The sequence below is a fragment of the Trematomus bernacchii genome, unplaced genomic scaffold, assembly GCF_902827165.1.
Source record: "Trematomus bernacchii unplaced genomic scaffold, fTreBer1.1, whole genome shotgun sequence".
NCBI lineage: Eukaryota > Metazoa > Chordata > Actinopteri > Perciformes > Nototheniidae > Trematomus > Trematomus bernacchii.
Window position 1 is genome coordinate 15,914,268 of NW_022987593.1, and position 16,425 is coordinate 15,930,692.

The following is a 16,425-nucleotide window of genomic DNA, read 5'->3' on the forward strand; positions in this document are numbered from 1 at the left end:
ACCAGAGTGTAAAAGTGTAAAAGTAAAAATCCTGCATTCAAAATGTAACTAAAAGTAGAAAAGTATTAGCATCAACATATAAAGTAGCGACAGTAAAAGTAGTGATTGTGCAGATTGGTCCATTTCAGAATAATATATATGATATGTTTTATAATGATTGATCATTAAAGTGCTCTCAAAGCTGGTAAAGGTGCAGCTAGTTTGAATGACTTTGTATACTACAGAGTAGCTTGTGAATTTACTCCAGGTGGAACTAAAGTCTGATTTAACACTTGATTATATTTCACATCATTCATCCACATCTGAAAAGTAACTAAAGGTATTAAATACATGTAGTGGAGTAAAAGTACACCCCTTTACCTCTGAACTGAAGTGGGGTAGAAGTACAACGTTGCTTTACATTGAAATACTCAAGTAAAGTACCTCAAAATTGTACTTAAGAACACTTTTTGAGTAAATCTATTTAAGTGTCAAATATTTAACTTTTTGTCCAGATTGTACATTTAGATAATAGGGGATGATATGCAGATTAGTGTAGCCTCTAATTTATTTCTAAAGTTGAAACTGTATAATGCAAATAATAAAAACGGATCTGGCTTCGATTATCTTGGTCTGTTGTAGCAGAGATAGCATTCAGGATGAAACATGTTAGCAAGTACCTGAAGTAACTGAGCTCTGTCTTGTTTTTGTTTCCTTATATCTTCGTGAATTCACCACATCAGTGATCGGTAGGTGTGTTTCCTGTGTTGAGCAGCTGCTCGCTGTGCTGTGTGTGTCTAATACCTCTCTTTATGGATCAATGTTAGCTTAGTTAGCTTAGCAGAGTCTGGGTTGAAAACAAGCATGGTTTTGCTTCAGCGGCTGTTTTCAGTCTCTCGTGCAGAAGCTGATGATATACATCATGTACAGATCCATTCAAATGTTTATAATCTCCTCCCACAAAAGCTTGAATGGTCACAGTCATATATCTATAGAGGACTATACTGGTGCAATGATTTAAGGTCTTATACATTGATGTTATTTCATATGAAGGGTTTGTTTTGAACCAAAATATGTGCAGATTTAAAAAGGAACAGGTTCCCTTTCTCTTTGATTAGTGCACAATATCAATCAATCAATCAATCAATGTTTATTTATATAGCCCAATATCACAAATGTTACATTTGTCTCGGTGGACTTCACAGTTTGTACAGAATATCAGTATGACAATACGACACCCTCTGTCCTTAGACCCTCACATCGTACAAGGAAACACTTCCAGAGAAAACCCCACAGTTTAAAGGGAAACATGGGAGAAACCTCAGGGAGAGCAACAGAGGGATCCCTCTCCCAGGACGGACAGACGTGCAATAGATGCCGTGTGTAAATCGAAGAGATAATACATTTACAACATAGGTAGACCAAATGTTGGAAATGCATGTGTCTATAATAAGAAGATTAATCCACGAGGATGTCCATAATCCTGTGGGAGCCATCAGGGAAGTAGTATGATGAGAGTCAGGCAGGACCACAGTGATAGGTTCAGCCACGACTCGAAGTCCAGGACTCAAATCCAGAACTCAGGATAGAGGATCCAGGACACAGGACCACAGCAACAGGATCAGCCACGACTCAGGATCCCGGCGTAGATAGACACCAAAAAGAAATTTGGGGGAAGCTGGGTTATTCGGAACATGAGAGTACACAGGTACAGACAGAGAGATGAAGAAGTAAGGTGTCCCCCGACAGTCTAAGCCTATAGCAGCTAAACTAACGTGTCTACGTACATGGACTCCCTTAGGATAGGTTGAGGGAAAGGGGTAGCAAGTAAGAAGTAAGGAATCGAGGCAGTATAGGCACAAGCACAACGTGTCTATACTGCCTCTATTGTGTAGTTTAAAATGTGTGTGTGCTGTTATTGTAATTATTTATACATTTTAACATGTTTCTATGAGCACCTTGCTATAAATAAAATGTTATTATTAACAAGCTGAAATTAACAATACAAGTGTTGCTCTGGCAAAACTATTCTTCCAACTTATAAGTACAATTACAACAGATAGAAGGTTATTTAAGTGTAAGCACTGGAGCTGGATCTGGGAATGGAAGCTGAAGGCATGTTGTATATAGATAGGTAGATATATCTAGATGATATGTATATAGATATATGATAGAGGTTTCAAGTGTGTCTATATATCTGTCCATATCAAAGAAGCTATATAAGGATACGGAAATAAGCTCTTAATTCTCACACTTCGAAAGGTTTAACCAGAAGTTTTGTTTGTATACGACATGCATACTTAGTCACTAACTGTCATGTGATCCAGCCCTGATCATCCTGTGTTTCCTAACCATCGTCTCTTCCCCCTCCTGCAGACTGGAGTCATGCTGCCTCTGAAGGAGAAAGATAAACCCGTGGTCCAGAAGCTTCTGTCGGCCGGCTGCTGCGCTCGCTGCGTCCTCAGGTTCTGCTGCGTGAGCGTCCAGGCCGCCTACAGGAAGCCCCACCAGGTAACACTCACCTGCTAGACTTAATTATAAGCCTTTGAAAAGTCCTGGGGCACCCTCATATAAATCAGAATCAGAAACAGGCTTATTACCAGGTAGGTTCACACGTACGAGGAATTTGACTTGGTGTCGTGGTGCATAGTGTACATAAAAGTAAAACAAAAGTTAAAAACACAGATAGAAAACTATGATAACATTAACAAATATTTAAAAAATATGAATCAGTCTATGTGCACCCTCTTTTGCTAGTAACTTGCTGATCCATCCTGCATCGTGTCATTTATCACCAGGAAACACTCAAAGAACTTCAAGCGTTCATCGGGAACACAGAGAACGGCAAATCCCAAGATTCAGTAGCAGCAGATTCCACAGAAGAAAACAACAAATCCCATGATGCAACAGTACCAGAACCAGCTGATGAACCAGCCGATGACCCGCCGAGCAAAAGAGCGAAACTGGAGCTCAGCGGGACTGAAGCTCCGTCAGAGGAAGCCGCTGCCGAGGAGAAACTGACGGAGGAGCCGAGTGTGTGTGTGGTGTGTTTGGGAATCCTACAGGAACTCTGTGGCACGTCTCAGGCCGTGAAGGTGTGTGTGCAGTTACATATTCACACACACACATTGTCAGATTGTATCTTGCGTCAGATGATCTTGATGTTTTGTGTTCACAGATAGCGGAGAAGGTGAAGGCAGAAAATTACGAGTTTGAAACTCTGGTTCTGTCTGTGTCTCTGCCCGCTCAGCTGTGTGTCCGCGAGGTCAGTGTGTGTGTGGTGTGTTTGATGTGTGTGTGATTTAACCATTGTTGGAAGAAGTACTCCCTACTTTGATTTGGTTAAAGAAGATATATTATGCTCATTTTCAGGGTCATGTTTGTATTTATTGTCTCTACTGTGACATGTTTCAATGCTTTAATGTTCAAAAAGCTATTTTTTTTAATATCTGTGTGGGAGAGAAACTCCCTTTGGAGGTAACACAGGGATTTTAGCCTTTGCAGACCATTTACATGCACACAAACTTATATAACACAAAGGCACAATAAGGCCTCTTTAAAGTATAAATACCACAGTCTGAAGATATTGCATTACAATTAAAATCCCTGAATTAAACACATTACATAAGTAAAAGTAAATAATTATTATCTTAAACATGTACTTAAAGTATCAAAAGTAAAAGAAGTTATGTAGAACAGCTCTTTCCAAAGAATATTATATAATTTTGTTTTATCACTAACATGTTAAGTAAGGGATAATGTGCAGCGAGGCGGTCATTATGGGGAAAAGAACACCCGACAGGCAGATCAGGAGCCCGGCGCGAAGCCACATTCTCAACAAAGTAACGATATGACTCCCAATATTAATTGAAATGCTTTTTATCGATTTAGAAAATGTTTTTATTGATTTAAAAAATAGTAGGCTATTATTTATTTAAAGGGGACCTATCATGCAAAATGCACTTTTGTACGTCTTTTCTACATGAATATGTGTCCCCGGTGTTCCAGGGAACTCACCAAGTGTCAGAAAACACAACCCTCTCTATTTTCCTCCATACCCAAATCTCTAAAAAAGGGGCTGCAACGGATCTGATAAAAACTGATCCAGATTTGAACACTGTCCTGACGTCAGGACGGTGGCGCTACGGCTATTGGGCCAACTCCACCAATCAGGAGGAGACAACCACGGCCATTGCCGTTCGAAAGCGCTGGAGACGCTGTAGTACATATGCCAGGCCTGTAGATGGTGCTGTTCTCACAGAATCTGCCCTTGCAAAAACAGAGCTAGAAAATGTCAAATTGAGCGAAATGAGGCATGGCTAAAATGCATGATCTGTTTGGTATTTTGAAAGAAAAAAAGTATAAATATGCCTTATATAGGTATGGTCCTACACTATATTATTCAAATATAGCATGATAGGTCCACTTTAAAATGACATGCATCTGCTAAGAAAAATAGTCCGTTGTTACCGTTTGAACTAACGTGGCAACGGCAGGAACTGCTTCGATAGCGTTTTTGAGGACCTTTTTTATTACAGATTTGAAAACATCGTTGCTTGCTTTAAAAGTAGCACAATTCATTATGTCAAACCTTGGAAAGTATCTAGATATCCCTGCCCTGATGCCAAAGGAACTGGCAACTGAATAGGTTTTGCCGTTTAATGTCTATGGCTGGACTGTTGCGTAAAAAGGAGGGTTTCTGCCCCGTTACTTCTCCTCTGTTTTCTTGTCGCTCTTGTCTTGTCAGTTCGAAACTGCCAAACTCTAGAGAGTTAAATCGAACGGACTTCTTTGTGCAGATGTGAGCGTCCTTAACAACGGTCAATAAGTCCTTGACAGCGGTCTGTCTGTTCTGGATTAACAACGTGTCACGTGTTCTGAATTGACCAATCAGAATCGAGTATTCAACTAAGCCATGTAATAAATTGTGAGGTGAGGTTCATTTGAGTGGAGCTGAAAAAAGCTCAAGAGCTGGAGGTGGAGAGTTAACACTTCCAAAACTTTCGAGGACAATATGTTGCAATATGTTGACATAATAAGATGTTCAGTTTGCCTCTTGATGGGTGTTTCTATTCTAAGACCATTGCATCAGCTTAATGAAAAGTAATATAACATGTATTTTGTCTTTACTCCTGCAGCACTCCTGTTGGCTGCATGTGAAGAAGGAGTTGAGGTGAGCGAATCTTATCTTCTCCATTTGAAACCTCCCATCAGTCCAGTGTCACGGTGTAGTTTAACCTCTTGTTGTCTCTCTCAGGGAGAAGAGCATGGCGGTGGATAAGGACGACGTGGTGCAGGTGAAGGAGGCCTTCAAGTGGGTCCTGCAGGGTCTGGTCGCCAAGGAGATCGGCGGTGTCGCTGTGGTTGCCAGGGTACGTCAGAAACACTCAGTCGGGTTTTTTTTTTTTTTTTTATATTCTTTTTTTTTTTCATACGGTAACAAGTCAAAATTAAAGGTGGGGTAGGTAAGTTTGAGAAACCGGCTCGAGATACACTTTTTGTTATATTCCATGGAATGCTCTTAACATCCCGATAGCAATGAATATTTTAAGTGCTTTGACAAAAAAATCCATAAAAAAAATGTCATCTGTGGAAGCCGTGGTACTGTAAAAAGCACGACCAATCATTTTAGCCGGCCCGGCTAAAGTAACTGGATGGCCTACCTGCCTGTCAGCCTTCCATCTGTGCACAGACTTATCTTGTGCCCTCATTGGTCATGTGCGCGTTCGTGTGTGTTGGAGGAGGGGCTCTGTAAGGAAGTGGCAGATTTTCTCCGGTTGTGTATTTTCAAATTCTAGCGATCTCGAGCCGGTTTCTCAAACTTACCTACCCCACCTTTAAGTTGAAAATGTAGTTATTATAGATATGTATTTAAATGTATACAATAGATTGAATTCCTGTTTTCTCCCTATAACGCATTCAAATAATACAAGTGTATATATTTAAAACAACAGTCTGTTTTTTGTGTTTTTCTTTAGAGTTTGTTTGAGATCTCTGTGGGGTTCATCCACAAGGAGACGGACGCTGACTGCCACTTCCTGTGAGTCCTCCTCCCTCTGAAGATCTCCCTACAATACATCTTCTTTTATTCATAATGTTAGAAAAACCTCCCTGGTCCCCGGCTTGATCTTCAATCTCAGGATCCATGTATCTGTGATCCTCTCCAGAATGGAAGTAGTCATCACATCCAGAGCATCAACTAGTTCCTGAACAGTGTCCTTCACATGCTGATATCCAAGAGAGGGAGTTACACAGTCACAAGATGGAGGAATAGAAAGCAGTATTCAATGTTTACTTCAGATTAGCTCCACGTCAGAAATGATCATGCTTGTCATATGTCTCTCTCCATAGAGGCTGAATCATCATGTTAATCACATAGCTATCATATGCCTAAAACAGTCCTGATGCTCTTCTAGGTGATCATACATCCTGTCATGTACACAGCTACAGTTGGGATACCTTTGTTATCATATTACTCTCATATTGGAAGAGTACATTCAGTATTTTCCCAACAGATCACCAGGAGTACACAGGTGACCTCTGATCTTTAACACTTGATAGACGTGTGTTTAAACGATGCTCCACTTCCTGTTTCCTCACAGAGCGACAACGTGTGCTGACTGCTTCAGACCCACCAAGAACAAACAGGTGAGGAAGCAACAGAGGGACATGCTTTAATGAATAGTTGTTTTATTGGTATTTTCTCTTTGAACAATAACCAAAACCCATGTACATCACAGACACATACACGCATGCACACACACTCAACTTGCACCAGTATTAGAAGCATAGGCCTACAAATAAAATAAAATCATTTCACAGTTTCCTTTCAGAGGCAGTCCCTCACAATGTGCATATATACGACTCCAAGAGCTGAACAAAGTCCTTCCGCTTGCCCTTAGCGATGTGTGTCAGTCTTTCTAGACCAACACTACCAGAAAGTTCCTCTTCCTCCTGAATAGTTAGTGAAAGGCTCGAGCAGGGGTGCCCAATACGTCGATCGCAAAGGTAGTGTGGGTAGATCGCATGGTCAACCGCGCCAGTTGATTACCTAGTTAGCCTTCCAATTTATACAATTCTACTAAAGAAAGGGTATAAAATTGACGTAATGACCAAACATGTACTGAGTTGTATTGTGCCATACGGGTTCATGCAGTTATGCAAGGTACACCAACATAAGGTATACTCAGTATATATATAAATAAATATATGTGTAGCATTTTTAATGTAGGTAGACAGGCCCGCCCCTCCCTACACGCAGATCATGCAGACTACGTGGGACCTCACCTCGCATTTCACTAGCACCCCTCCACCCCCACCCCCTGTCGACGCTTGCGGCACAGAGGGCCTCATGACTTTGCGTGGGGCCACAGATTGGGCTGTAGGTAGATCATTTTGACTTGGTCATTTTAAAAGTAGCTCCCAAGCTGAAAAGGTGTGGGCACCCCTGGGCTAGAGGTTCTATCACCTTCCTTGCTTTCTATCCAAGCCACTTGGATGCCTTTTACAGACACTTCTAACGCGTTTCCTTCCATAAGATTAGTTTATGGATGACTTGCTTAGCCTCCGGTGGTGTGATGATACTGTGTTTTGCGTTTACTCTAAATAAAATAATACACTTTTTACACATTCAACAAAGAAAACAGGCCTTTACAGTAGTCAAGACAAATCAAACAAAAGAGGCAAAACTCAACTTAGGTGTTCTTTCTTTCTCTCTTTCTTTCTCTCTTTCTTTCTAAGGATAGGCTTCTGTAACTTTACGGTTAAAAACTGTGCCTCGACGGCGTCTTTCCGACAGGTTGCCCATCTTAGTGTCTGTGACGGAGGCGTCGTGGGAATTGTAGTCCTTTACACCTAATTGACTACAGACGTCACAATGAGGCGGCCCTTTTTATAAACAAAATACTGGCTCTAACCGGTTCAGTGAGGCACAGATATTATAGCGCTGATTAAAACACGTGTGTTTCTCTTCCTGCAGTCGGTGTTCACCAGGATGGCGGTGGTCAAAGCTCTGGAAAAGATTTCTGACACCAAATTTCTAACGTAAGTTTCCCCCTTTCAGATCTTACAGTTCTTTATTTATTTAATTAATAAAGTGCTGTTTGAAATAATTATAGCTGTTTTTATTTGTCAGACATTTCGCTTGTCCACCAGCGAGGCCGACCAGCAGCTGCAGCTCGCAGGACGTCCAGTGCCTCCACCAGTGTGTGTTTGTAGCAGGTAAACACACACACACACACACACGCACACACACACACACACACACACACACACACACACACACACACACACACACACACACACACACACACACACACACAGGGAGAGATATTAATGACATTTAAAAACTAAAACATATTTACATTATTTTTCAGCTATAACTACTTCACATTTATTTATTCTTTATTTACTTATTTATTAGATATAGTCATGGCAATAAAGCTCCTTTATTATATGAACAAACAGAGTCTTTGTCCCCACCCAACACACATAAACACACAATGGAAACTGGGTCTTCTTACTGTTCCTGTTGTTCAGGGAGGGACAATAAGTTCTGTTTTTTGTCCTTCCTGTTGTTGTTCCTGAGGCCTGTACTACGAAGCCGGATTTTTGCTTAGCCGGCTAACTTCAGGGAAAACTCGGGCTTTCCAGTCCTACGACGCTGGTTCTCTTTTTAGCGAGCTAGATCTCCATGGTAACTTATGCTGAGCGGCTAACCTCCTCCGGAGCAGGTTAGGTGGCAGGCTCAGAGATCAACTCAGTGAAAGCACCGCCTGCTGACCAATCAGAGCTCCGTGTGCAGAGTTTAAAGCTATCAAGTCATATTACAGGATAGAGGAAATACAGAAAAACTGCCGTTGCAGGAAAGACGGCCGGCAAAAATCAACTGACTGTGTGAACGTGAAAATTAATAGAATATCCCCTCCCATCTTCAAAGCAATCTGACTATTATAACATTAGCGTTAAGAAAGCTTACTTAAATATCTGCCACGACATAAGTAACCGGATCAGAGTAACATTAAGTACAGTCCGCGGCACTGTGAGTGCAGACGTCGATGTGTCCCATTATCATTCATATCATATCACATCATAATGTATCATATATTTCCTTATTTGAGTCAGCTTCTTGAGCCGTATCTGGCCGTGCAACACTCACAGTGTCACATACTGTATGCAGAAGTATTATTTTAAGAAACACATTAAGTTGACGAAACACTCGAGTCAAATGTAATTAAAGTCAGATCGTGTCTTAGACGGGGCAGTGATTTCATAAACCTGTTAATGTACGCATTCAAACACTTTTTCTTTTACCAGCTGTATTCACCTTGCAGGTGCAGCTATGTGGCTTTTATCCTGGGTAAAGTGTTTAAGTCATGGATGTTTAAAGTTTAACTTCTTCATATTTGACTAATATTAAAGTTCACTTTTCATTCAGGAAGTATGACGCTGCGCTGTCAGTACGGTTGTCCGTGTTTGAGATTGGTCGAATGCTCCAAATACCACCCCTTTCATGTGAACGCGCACCTAACTAGATAGGACACGGCTGGCTTGAGCGATCCACTTGATAACCAGCGTCGTAGGACAGCTTAGCGAGAGCGTATGTTTTGGATTGGGCCAACCGGCTAACTCAAACATATCCAGGTTAAGAAAATCCGGCTTCGTAGTACAGGCCTCTGGTGTTGTTGTTGTTGTTCCTGATGTTGTTCCTGTTGTTGTTCCTGATGTTGTTCCTGATGTTCTCTCTGTTGTTCAGGGAGGTACAACAAGTACAGCCGCAGCCTGCCTCAGACTCCCTGGGTGATCGACGGTGAGCGGAGGATGGAGTCGTCGGTGGAGGAGCTGATCGCTGAGTCGGTCCTCTCCTCCTTCAGATCTGAAGGTGAGTCTGAGTATCTGCAGCTCTGAGTATCTGCAGCTCTGAGTATCTGCAGCTCTGAGTATCTGCAGCTCTGAGTATCTGCAGCTCTGAGTATCTGCAGCTCTGAGTGTCTGCAGCTCTGAGTATCTGCAGCTCTGAGTATCTGCAGCTCTGAGTATCTGCAGCTCTGAGTATCTGCAGCTCTGAGTATCTGCAGCTCTGAGTATCTGCAGCTCTGAGTATCTGCAGCTCTGAGTATCTGCAGCTCAGAGTATCTGCAGCTCTGAGTATCTGCAGCTCTGAGTATCTGCAGCTCTGAGTATCTGCAGCTCTGAGTATCTGAAGCTCTGAGTATCTGCAGCTGGAGGACAGAGTTTAGTATGGTAAGTGATAATGTTCTTTATTTATTCTCTCACAGGGTTTAATTTCTCCTCGTCTGGCAGAGAGGATGTGGACGTCCGGACTCTGGGAACCGGTGAGACTCACTGTTTTATTACACTTTTATCACTTTATAACCAATAATGGACAATATATAACAATAGATAAGAAGAGAGAAGAGAAGAAGATATTATTTATTTAAGAAAACAGTCTAAAAACCCTGAATTATAAGTCCTGAATTAAAAAGTACGTATTTATCAGAATGGCTTATTTCCTCGTGTTGTGAGGAGCTTTTTATTACTGCATAACAAATGAAGTGTTTTTACATGTTTCTCTGAATTGTCAGGTCGTCCGTTTGCGATGGAGCTGCTGAATCCTCACAGATCCAAACTGAGCCGAGCGGAGATGAAGCTGCTGCAGGAGGTCATCTTCATCTTCATCAGCTCACAAACTACAGATTAAACACTTCCCTTATATCTCCTCTCTGATGCTCATTAGGGGGAGTTAACACTTTGTTTCCAAGCTTAATATCTGAACAACTTCAGCCAGAATTTGATTACTTTTTGTTTTACTTGGAGTCGTTAAGATCTAAGACATTTCCCTCTGGAACAAAGGGTTTCAACAGAAGCTGATTTAAACTCATAATCCTTCTCTCATTAGTGACAGCTACACACACGCTGCGTTTGTGTCCTCAAATGTTATATTCGACCACTAACCTTGTCTTGTTTTGTTTTTTAGACAATCAACAATTCTTCAGACAAAATCAAAGTGAGAGACCTGCAGATTGTGTCCAGGTGAGAAAATATGAAACTGTAAAATAATACCTTTTATTATCGTCTTGTTCATAACAGAAATACATCACCTACAATACATATGATCTTCTCCCCCAATGCTCGCTCCTAACCAGTGTTCGAATTACCCATTTGCTTTCGGGGGAGCCCTATTTTTCAGTGCACATCCTGCTACTAAATATGTCACACGCACGCTCTGTTGACTGGCGCAGCAGCGCGGATTCGATCAATTGCTATAAAATCACTCTGCTACTACTACAGGCGGTGTCACTACGCCGGCGGCTGTGGCCGTTGTTGAAGCCTCTTCAGGCTCCGCATCGGCAGGCCTCTCCCTCGGTGTGGAGCTGTCAAACTCGACCCTAACGCTGCTACAGCCGGCCAACTAAAAGTTGTTCCGTTCACGTTGTCATTTTTAGACTCCTTCGCTTCTTTGCTTGTGAATCCAAAAGCTGCAACGCTTGGCTGTTTTCGTTTTGCCATATTTTTTATTACAAAGCCAGAGTTAAAAAAATATCAATATGAACATTTCAAATACCGTTCCGGCATCGCCGCCGTAACCATAGCAACATAAGTAGCGTAAAGAATGCAGCGCCGCCACGTGCAGATGGCAACACCCAGAAATATTCACAAATATAAAACAAATATTCAGAAACTGTAATGAACAATAACTATTATTTATTTCAAGAATTGTTATTTACAGAAACTCAACATTTCTAATCTGTGTGACACAAATATGCACGATTGTTTTGGGCTCCCCCTATTTATCTCAAAGTCGGCCTTCAGGGGAGCTCCCTCCCTCTTCGGGGGAGCCAAGCTCCCCCTGGCTCCCCCCCATTTCGAACAGTGCTCCTAACCCTTTGTGACAAGTCAATACATCCAATGTTTGTCTTTGTAGAATAACAAATCATTTAAAAAAATAAGTAAAAGGATCCTCAGCACAGATAACGACTTTTAAAACCAGTAAAATCCACCTCACAGTGCTTTGGATTCTGTTGCTTCCACCTTACCCTTACCTTTTAAGACTTATTAAAACACTAAACATCCCAAACTTAAGCCAATTTTCCATTTTCACTTTAAAGGGGACCTATCATGCAAAATGCACTTTTGTACGTCTTTTCTACATGAATATGTGTCCCCGGTGTTCCAGGGAACTCACCAAGTGTCAGAAAACACAACCCTCTCTATTTTCCTCCATACCCAAATCTCTAAAAAAGGGGCTGCAACGGATCTGATAAAAACTGATCCAGATTTGAACACTGTCCTGACGTCAGGACGGTGGCGCTACGGCTATTGGGCCAACTCCACCAATCAGGAGGAGACAGCCACGGACATTGCCGTTCGAAAGCCCTGGAGACGCTGTAGTACATATGCCAGGCCAGTAGGTGGTGCTGTTCTCACAGAATCTGCCCTTGCTAAAACAGATCTAAAAAATGTCAATGCATGATCTGTTTGGTATTTTGAAAAGAAAAAAGTATACATATGCCTTATATAGGTATGGTCCTACACTATATTATTGTAATATAGCATGATAGGTCCACTTTAACAATAACTGAAAAGCAGGTGACTTCCAGTTCCTGAGAATATTTAACCTTACTATCATTTTCCTTCCTGCACCTGCGTTGTTAAATATTTAGCTTCAGTTAATGAATGATTATCTATAATATTTAATGTAAAGCACAGAAGCTGACGGCTGTGTTTCCCTCAGGGAGGCCATGGGGAAGATGAAGGAGGGCGAGGAGGACAAAACCAAGTCGTACACGGCGCTCGTCTGGACCCTGAAACCCATTCAGAGTGAAGACATCGCCTTCATGGACGACATCAAGGTCTCACACACACACACACACACACACACTCACACGCACACAGACACAGACAGACAGACACACAGACACACAGACACACACACACACACACACACACACACACACACACACACACACACACACACACACACGTTATTCCTTTATTTTATACATTCCCTTTATTTTATTTGTTCCCCTTTTTATGTTTCCCCACATTTTGTAATGTTCTGTTTTTGTGGCAGTCCTCTCCAAGTGCTACATTTATATTTGGTCAATTAGAATTTGTGTGATGATCAGTTGTACGTCAAGTTTAGAAGCTGAATTTTACTCCACATTTTAAACGTGGTGTTAAATGTTTTTAAATTGAGTTTGTAACTGGATTTTAAAAGGTTGCAAATCTCCAATAGAGGTACTGAGCGACCACCAATTGAAATCAGTGGTAATAATAGCAATAATACATGTTACGTCCGGCAGTGGCTCAGTCAGTAGGGGCTTGGACTGTGAGCTGTAGGGTCGCCGGTTCAAGTCCCCGACCAGACCTAAACATGGAGTACAGACTTCTACTTGGAGAGGTCCCAGTTCACCTCCTGCCCTGCCGTGGTGCCCTTGAGCAAGGCACCGGACATCCCCCTTTCCCCCCCACTCCCATTGCTCCCCGGGCGCTGTACACTAGCTGCCCACTGCTCCTAGTACTAGACTCCTGGTACTATGATGGGTTAAAAGCAGAGAACACATGTCACTGTGTGTGCTGTGTGCTCTGCATGTGAGACCATTAAAGAGGGTCTCATCCCTCCCATTCTATTCTATCTCTATCTATTATATTTATATAGTGCTTATCATGGTACTCAAAGACTCTTTAAAGACAACATAAAAAACTTAAAATATACAAAAACACACAATAATTACAGTTGTTCCCTCCAGGATCTGACTCTGGATCAGAAGACTCCTCTGAGGGTTTTGCACCGGCGGGCGCTGGCAGTCCGTCCTCGAGTCGTTCACAGCATGAAGACTCGCTTCCTGGACTCGCATCACTTCTACCTGGAGATGAAGACGCAGGCCGGCACGTATCCTCACGTCACGCTGTGTTCTCCTCCACTCAAAGGATCAGGAAGATACGAGAATCTTCCGTTGTTTACTTCTGTACATGATTAAGGTTGTATACTTCTGTACATATTCCCTACATTCTGGAGATTACAGATCATTAAACCTCCGTTAGGGAAAGTAAATGTACTTTTTTTATCAATAAGATAAGATGGGTTTTATTCATCCCGAATAAACACAGCAGCACAATAATAATAAAACTGTACACTAACAGTGCCGTAAAAAGAGCAATTCAATAACTACAGGAAACATAGATGGTCACATAATTAATGTACATATTAACAGTAACAATGTTTTCCGACACATATCCTCACGTAACGTAAACATGACGCTTACTTTTTTTCCTTAAACCGCCTTTAGGGAAAGTACTTTTTTAATTAACGTTTTCTGATTGTTTGTTGACGAAATGCTCCTGAACGTCCGCTCAGTTACATCAAAGAGTTCGTCCACGGAGACTTCGGCCGCACCAAACCGAACCTCTGTGAGCTGCTGAAAACAGACACGGACATCCTGGAGCTCGACGTGGAGGTGAGGGGAAACTAATAAAACATTTTGCATGCTTTTAAACCTATATCTTAACCTGATGAAGGGTTTGAGTCATTGAGTGTCTGGATATGAAGTTATTAGAGGAACAAGCGGAGGAAAGGTGAGTGTGGCGGCTCAATTTCCAGTTCAGTTAGAGTCGCCGAGAGGCTAAGCTTGGCGACAAACTGTGACGCGTTCACAAAGAGAAAGTCCATACTGAAGCAAGATAGTTTTACGAAATGTAATAAACAAAATCAAAACACAGTAACTATGGACAAAACGGTCAAAATGACAGCACAAGCTCACCCTCTGTCATGAAACAGGTGATAGACAAACCACACCCATGTGACAATTACCGTAAGTGCTCAACAAACAAATAACAGTGACGTAACCAAATAATACAAATAATGAACTTGGGCTAAGTAGCATTATGGCACCTACAGTGAGCTTCAGCCAAACAGCATCACAATAGTTCAACCTGAAACGGCTTTGTTCAATGTTTCAGGGTCCAATGTTCTCGAGAGGAGACGACATGTGGGTAGTGTGACTCCCTGTAAAAACCTCCTGAACATCTGGATATTAAATGATTAGGAAAAACAATCTTAGAAAAACTTAGTGGCATCCATTAAGCAGCTCCTCAGGAACGTCCTGTGCCGGCCAAACTTAATTTAGAAAAACACTGATTTTTTTTTAACGGTGAAACTGTTTCATTGTGGTTATGATCAGTGGGTATGTTTATGACACCTCTGTGGATGATTCGCCTCCCATTACAAATCTCCTTAAAGAGGAATAATAAAGGAATCCTTGATGGGAGAAGATGACTGCGATGACCCCTAGTGACATAACATTGAAACAATCGGCAATTTACAAACCTTTATTTAGCAAAATATGCTCTTTGATGATCACTGCCTTGTAACCCAGCAAACATTTTGTGTGTGTGTGTCTCCTCCCTCCTCAGTCTGTGGATGTGGACTGGCCTCCGTCTATCCCAGAGTGAGAGTCCTGGTTCTGAGCTGTGAGAACGGACCAATTCTGTTTCTGTGTGGAACCGTTGTCCCTGAACGCACCACGAAACGTCCCCAGAGAGTGAGACTGAACAGCTGTTTGAGAGGTGAAGAGGAAGCAGCACCTACCAGCTGCATTTTCATCAAAACTCCAGGGACTGCTTCTTTAGTTTTATCACAGAAAATGTTCAATCACACTTTCTAGTGATCATCTTTACAGCTGGTTGTCGTTTGAAAATGTACAACACCAGCACAAGTAGAGTTCTTTATTTGATTCCTTTTTATTTCTACTTTATTCGATACCCATCATGTGAGTTTAAAGCACATTGAACACAGGTGTGGAGGTTTTATTACTACCTGGTACAGGGTTATTTCACCCAGCCCTAGTTTCTCTGTTGTGATTATTTTCTGTAACAAGACTGTAAGTGTAAAGCCTTGATAGCAGTCCTGTAAAACCTGCATTAAATGCCAGATTTGATTTTGATCCCATGGTGTCGTCTCCAGTTTTATTTTCTGTACTCTCAAGTTTAATCTTGCTTAAAGGTGGGGTATGTAATTTATTTCAGAAACACTTTTGGTTATATTCCATGGAATGCTCTTAACATCCCGATAGCAATGAATATATTAAATGCTTTGACAATAAATCCATTAAAAAATTTCACCTGTGGAAGCCGTAGTACTGTGAAAAGCACGACCAATCATCTGAGCCGGCCCGGCTAAAATAACTGGATGGCCTACCTGCCTGTCAGCCTTCCATCTGTGCACAAACTTATCTCGTGCCCTCATTGGTCATGTGCGCGTTCGTGTGTGTTGGAGGAGGGGCTCTGTAAGGAAGTCTGAACGAAGTGGCAGATTTTTTTCGGCTGCGTATTTTCAAATTCTAGCACACTCGAGCTGGTTTTTCCAAAATTACCTACCCCACCTTTAATTTGAGATCTTATAACGACTGCTTCACAGAGTAAACATCTCTTATGAGAAACTGAGGG

At 41.8% G+C, this 16,425-nt stretch overlaps 1 protein-coding gene across 1 annotated transcript; it reads left to right on the forward strand.

Annotated features, from left to right (window-relative positions):
• The first annotated feature begins 627 nt into the window (after positions 1–627).
• Positions 628–15,923, forward strand: pus10 (pseudouridine synthase 10). Its single transcript, XM_034129760.1, has 18 exons — positions 628–728; positions 2,356–2,490; positions 2,778–3,074; positions 3,158–3,244; positions 5,118–5,152; positions 5,237–5,351; positions 5,958–6,019; positions 6,582–6,627; positions 7,958–8,022; positions 8,114–8,199; positions 9,734–9,859; positions 10,257–10,313; positions 10,563–10,639; positions 10,955–11,010; positions 12,713–12,830; positions 13,731–13,873; positions 14,339–14,438; positions 15,394–15,923. Exons 2-18 carry the CDS (start codon positions 2,365–2,367, stop codon positions 15,430–15,432), a joined length of 1,635 nt encoding a protein of 544 aa, XP_033985651.1. The 5' UTR covers positions 628–728; positions 2,356–2,364; the 3' UTR covers positions 15,433–15,923.
• The last annotated feature ends 502 nt before the right edge of the window (positions 15,924–16,425 follow it).